This window comes from Balaenoptera physalus (genome assembly GCF_965194825.1).
Source record: "Balaenoptera physalus genome assembly, chromosome: 1".
In the NCBI taxonomy this organism is placed as follows: domain Eukaryota; kingdom Metazoa; phylum Chordata; class Mammalia; order Artiodactyla; family Balaenopteridae; genus Balaenoptera; species Balaenoptera physalus.
This window is the reverse complement of record NC_138882.1, coordinates 2,085,414-2,091,413: the sequence shown is the minus strand read 5'-3', so window position 1 is coordinate 2,091,413 and position 6,000 is coordinate 2,085,414. Positions and strand designations below refer to the sequence as shown.

The following is a 6,000-nucleotide window of genomic DNA, read 5'->3' as shown; positions in this document are numbered from 1 at the left end:
CCCTCCCCTCTGGCAACCACCTGTTTGTTCTCTGTATCTATAACTCTGTTTCTGTTTTATGTTTGTTCATTTGTTTTGTTTTTTTAGATTCCCCATATGGGATATCATACAGTATTTGTCTTTCTCTGTCTGACTTATTTAACTTAGGATAATACTCTCCAGGTCCAGCCATGTTGTTGTAAATGGCAAAATTTCATTCCTTTTTTATGGCTGAGTAGTATTCCATTGTAGGTGTACACCACATCTTCTTTATCCATTCATCTGTTGATGGACACTTAGGTTGCTTCCATATCTTGGCTGTTGTGAATAGTGCTGCTGTGAACATAGGGGTGCATAAATCTTTTCAAATTATTGTTTTCATTTTCTTCAGGTAAATACCCAGGAATAGAATTGCTGAATCGTATGATAGTTCTATTTTTTATTTTTTGGAATCTCCATACTATTTTCCACAGTGGCCGCACCAATCTTCATTCCCACCAACAGTGTACAAGTGTTCCCTTTTCTCCGCATCCTCACCAACAAATTTGTTATTTGTTGTATTTTTGATGACAGTCACTCTGACAGGCATGAGGTGACATCTCACTGTGGTTTTGAATTGTATTTCTCTGATGATTAATGATGTTGAGCATCTTTTCATGTACCTATTGGCCATCTGTATGTCTTCTTTGGAAGAATGTCTATTCAGGTCCTCTGCCCATCTTTTTAATCTATTTTTTTTTTATGTTGAGTTGTATGAGCTCTTTGTATATTTTGGATTTTGACCCTTATCAGATATATCATTTGCAAATACCTTCTCCCACTCAGTAGGCAAAGCCAGCTGGATTTAGAATGCCTCTGCCACTTACTGGCTCTATTACCTTGAACAAACCCTTTAACACCCTTGAGTCCTAGAAATCTCTGTCTGTAAAACGGACTGATACAACCAGTGAGCTTGGTTTCGCTTGTGGGATTCCGGGGAGCCCCAAATGAGGGGCCTGTCTGAGTGCCCTGAAGGATGCACGCAGAGGGGCTGAGAAAAGCTTTGGATTTTCTCCACAGCTTGGTCCCCTGCACGTTCCTGGTCAGGGAGGCCCTGGAGCAGGGGCACAGCTACCAACACTCAGTACAGATTTGTAAGGAGATTGATGACCCCCTATGGGAGTGGCGGGGAGGGCCTCCCTATGCTCTCTGGCTACTGCAGTATCTCTGCCTGCGGGGCTGCTTTGCGAAGAAAGGGGTTTTCACTGTCAAGGGTGTCGGACTGGATGGTCCCCAGGTGGCCCCAGCTGCCTGCCATCCGGACTGGTGAGGCCATAGGCTGGCGCATGCCAGGGCTGTCCACTCGGAGGGGGAAGGGGCCACTCAGGGAGCCAGCACAGCTGGCAGGGTCCAGGCCTGTGGGCCCGGCGGGGACAAAGCTGCTCTGAGCTGCCTCTCAATGGGCGCCTGTGTTCTGGGGTGGGGGCGGGGTGACCCCCGCCTCCTCGCTCTCCTCCCGCCGCCGCAGGATGTCCCGGGCTGGACACTGGGGCAGAGGAGGTCCCGCACAGGGAAGGTCAGGGTTGGCCGCTGCGCCTGAGCACTCGGAGGTGGCACCAGGATCAGGGCTTCTGGGTGCCGTGACGCCGATTGGGCCGAGGCAGGGGGCGGGCCCGGCCGGCCGCAGCGCCCAGCAGTCACTGGTCCCGGGGGGACTTGAAAGGAGGAGCCCGCTCGGGGCGTGTCCGGGGCGTGTCCTGGGCGGAGCCCGGACGGGCGGGGCGCGGGGGCAGGGTCAGCGCCGACCGGCCGAGCCCCGCCCAGAGTAGGCGGAGAGGAGCCGGCGGGCGCGCTGGCCCCGCGGAGCTGGGCGGCCGGCGTCGTCCTGCGCGCCCCGCGCCGCTCCCCGCGCCCCGCCATGCCGCCCGCCGGGCTCCGCGGGGCCGCGCCGCTCGCCGCGATCGCGCTCCTGGTGCTGGGGGCGCCCCTGGGTAAGGGCCGGGGGCCGGGGGCGCGGGGGAGGTCTCGGCGCGCGGTCCCGAAGACCCTGGGAGAGCCCGCGCCCCGGAGACCCTGGGGGAGGCTACGACCCGGCGTTGCGGGGTCCGCGGGAGGGGAGGGCGGCGGGTGCTGGGCGTGGGGCCGACCCCAGGGGCCGCTCCGGGCAGAGGCCTCTGGGCGCAGGGACCAGGGTGGAGCTCCGGGGAGTGGGAGTGGGGCTGGGCGGCCACTGGGTACCCCCGTCCGTGCCCACAGCGCTGGCCGGCGAGGACTGCCTGTGGTACCTGGACCGGAATGGCTCCTGGCATCCGGGCTTCAACTGCGAGTTCTTCACCTTCTGCTGCGGGACCTGCTACCAGCGGTACTGCTGCCGGGACCTGACCTTGCTCATCACCGAGAGGCAGCAGAAGCACTGCCTGGCCTTCAGGTGGGCTCCGGCCCCTCCCCTCCTCGTCCGCCTTCACATTCTTAGCCCACACCCAGGGCTCCGGCTTGGGCACGAAGCGGGGCTGTAGCGCCGGGGCTGGGGAGTTCCAGGAGGGGCCGGCTAGTTACCGTCATGTGGTCACCGCTGGCTGGGCTGAGTTCTCCCCTCGCTCCGGGCCTGCGCAACCGGGCGCAGTGGAGCTCTGGGCGCAGTGGAGCTCTGGCCGGAAGGTGGGAGACGGGGGTCTGATTCCCAGGTCCGCTGCTCACCAGCTGCGTGATCTTGGGGAGGACATGTCCCGGGTGGGTCACGGTTTCCTCTCCATGAAAAGGGGGGGACACAATGAGTGGTTTTCAAACTTCTTATTGGAGGGGACGCTGACATATAGAACAGGTATAGGGAGGCTGTGATTGAAGTGGGATCTGAGAAAACAGCTCTGGATCATTTCCCAGGGGGCTTTCAGGGCTCCCGTGCTGGAATCTAACCAGTTAAGTCATGGACGGGGGCGCACACTCCACAGCCCCGCCGGCCGCTCTCTGACCAGCAGGCCGCCTGGCCTTCCGGGAAGTGTGGCCCCCTAAGATCTACCCACACCGGTCGGGCACAGCCCCACCAGGAGACCCACATCTCGGTTTGTGGTGGCCCCCTGCCGGCCAGGGGTCCGAGCCCAGTGTTACTGTCAGCGTGGTGAAGATTCCCCCCCTTGAGGTTGGAAGGTGAGGGGACCTGTTCTTTGTCCAAGTCCCAAGACCATAGCGGGCATCGCCTCTGCCGTGATCCTCTTCGTGGCCGTGGTCGCCACCACCATCTGCTGCTTCCTCTGTTCCTGCTGCTACCTGTACCGCCGGCGCCAGCAGCTGCAGAGCCCATTTGAAGGTGCGTCCGTGTGGGACGGGGCAGGGGAGCCTGAGCTGGGCCAGGCTGTGACCCACGGTGGGCACCAGAGGTCAAGGGGGTGGGGTCCTGCAGCAGCGTGTGCTTCCAGACACACACTTGCCAGCATGTAACCCCAGAAACAGGAGCGTGCAGGGGCACGTGTGAACGCTGGACTGGTATACACGAGTGCGCCTGGCACCGTTTGCCGGCATCAGTGTGCCTGCCCTGGGTTTGTGCGTGCTCTTGGCTCTTAGGAAGCACTGGGGTGGGGCCTGGAGCGTGAGCGTCATCGGGTGCGCTCGAAGGGCGCGTGCCTGAGTTGGCGTGTGACTGCACATAGGCCCAGACTGGTGGGCGTGGGAACAGTGACTCCCGGGCAGGGCATCAGTGTGGGAGGACCCCCGCTGGGGGCAGCTCTGCTAGGTTGCAAGATTCCAGCCCCACAGCGGCCATCTCCTTGCCCAGGTAAGACGTTCCCCAGGCCGTGCTCTCTGGCCCAGGAGGTCTCTGAAACCCCCTGAGGGAGCAGACTGCTGAACCCAGACTGACCAGCAGGGGCCACCTGCAGGCTCCCTGCTGGACTTGGCCGAGCAGGGTCTGGGAGCAGAGGCGGCAGGGCCTCCCGGGCCGGAGGAGGTGGCTTCCCATGGCGGCAGGGCCTCCTGGGCCGGAGGAGGTGGCTTCCCATGGCGGCAGGGCCCTGAATGCTGGTCCTTGTGCCCCCACTAGGCCAGGAGATCCCAATGACAGGCATCCCAATGCAGCCGGTGTACCCGTATCCCCAGGACCCCAAAGCTGGCCCTGCAGCCCCACAGCCTGGCTTCATGTACCCACCTAGTGGTCCTGCACCCCAGTATCCACTCTACCCGGCGGGGCCCCCTGTCTACAACCCTGCAGGTAAGTGAGCCCTTTGCTCCCACCTGCCCGCCCCCCACCCCCTCACAACCGGAGTCCTTCTCCCAGACCTCCAGGCTGCCTTGGCCCCGGGGGTCCTGCGTGGTCCTGCGGTCAGGGGTTCCTTTGTGCCCTCCCGTGCCACTGTGACCCTCATCCTGTCTCCTTGGCTTGCAGCTCCTCCCCCATATATGCCACCCCAGCCCTCCTACCCGGGAGCCTGAGAAACCAGCTGTGTCTCGGCCGTCCCTCAGGGATGCCCCCGCCTGAACCTCCATCCGGCCCTGGGGGTGGGCAGGGTCCTCTACTCGCCAGGCCCCAGACCAAGCTGCGCCCTGAGACCTTCTGGGAACAGAGCCCCAGGGAGAGCAACAGGAGCTGAGCTGGAACTTGGCCGTGAATGAGGGGTGGGTGGGGAGGGCCTGGGATGCCTGGACTATTTTTATCCGGGGCGGGGGAAGGACGGGAAAGCCTGGGTCACAGCCCCTGCTTTCTTTTAGTCCTTCTCCTCCCAGGACCCCAGCCGGGAAGGCTGGGCCGCTCCTGTTTGCCCGCCGTGGGCTGAGGGGGCCGGCGCTGCGGGGGCTCCGCCGGCCGTGGGCAGAAGCCCTCCTCCTGGCGCCCCCGTGGGCCGTGCTCCGGCTGCTGGATTAAAGCTGTAATGACATGTCATGTGGGCTGTGTCATTGGGCCACGCACAACTTCCTGGCTCTGCCCGCAGCCCCACAGCCCTGAAGCAGGGGAGGGCGGGTGCCAGGGCCGGAGCACAGGCAGAAGCCCCCAGGCTGAGGGCTCCTCGGGCTGGTCCCCAGAGCCTGGAGGCGGGCCCTGCCGCTGCAGGGAAGAGGGCGCTCGTTGGTTAGATGCCCCACGAGGGGCCGGCGAGTGAGGCACCGCCAGCGCCCAAGGGCCCCTGCCCGCCTTCGGTGCCCTGGGCCCCACACTCGGACCTGGGTGTGTCTGTGTCTCCCAAGGTTGCCGGGTCTCAGCTTCCTCATCTGTAGAATGCGGATGCTGCCTCAGGGCTGTCCTGAGGGTGAACCGCGTACTGGAAGCTTGGTCAGGTCCGCCCTTCCCCATCAGAGGAGCCAGCCTGGGCAGGTGCTGTCAGCCGCCTTGGAGCACCAGGGGAGCCCAAGGCACGAGGCCCCCAGGCCCAATTCTGTGTCTCTACTGGGCCAGGCAGGTCCCCTCCCCCGCCCCCCTGACCTCGCCTCCGGAGGACGTGGGCCAGTTTTTAATTCAAGTGGGAAAAGTGCCAACTCAGCTTGGAAAGCCACCCAATCCGCCATCTCCCCCTTCCCAAGCCCCTCGGCTCAGCCCCCCTCCCCTCCATCCGCGGTCCTCCAGCCCCACTGCAACCTGCTTGCCCTTTGGTTTCCTCAGGCCTCTGGGCCCCAGCAGCCTCGTCTGGATGGCCATAGTGCTAACCATGCCCGGGGCCCACTGGAGGCTCTTGTCACACAGCCCAGGCGGGGAGCTCCTGGGCCAGCTGCTTTGGGGAAGGGTCAGACCTCTGTCCCTGGACCTGACCCAGATGGAGGAGAAGCTAGGGCTGCTGGGGCCAGAGCTGGGACCACAGCTCCAAGTCCACCTTTTCCTTGAGGATGGGGCAGGGAGGTGGGAGGGGCCGCGAGTGTCCTGGCTTCCGGCCGCAGGTTCTGCTGTCACACACTGGGAGAGGCGGTCACCAGGTCACTCCAAGGTTTGGACCGTCCCCCTCTCTCTCTCCTGAAGCTGGGAGGTGGAGGAGGTTTGCAGGATAAGATTTCTGAGTTTCCCTAAGAAATGACGTGTAAATGAATGCAAGGCCGTGCCAGTCATAACTAATTATCCTTATGTCA

The 6,000-nt window shown here is 62.3% G+C and overlaps 1 protein-coding gene across 1 annotated transcript; it reads left to right on the top strand.

Moving 5' to 3' along the window:
• The first annotated feature begins 1,779 nt into the window (after positions 1-1,779).
• Positions 1,780-4,599, top strand: SHISA4 (shisa family member 4). The gene is made up of 5 exons (XM_082414706.1): positions 1,780-1,949; positions 2,215-2,386; positions 3,129-3,262; positions 3,992-4,159; positions 4,334-4,599. The coding sequence occupies exons 1-5, from the start codon at positions 1,877-1,879 to the stop codon at positions 4,378-4,380; spliced, it is 594 nt and encodes a 197-aa protein (XP_082270832.1). The 5' UTR covers positions 1,780-1,876; the 3' UTR covers positions 4,381-4,599.
• The last annotated feature ends 1,401 nt before the right edge of the window (positions 4,600-6,000 follow it).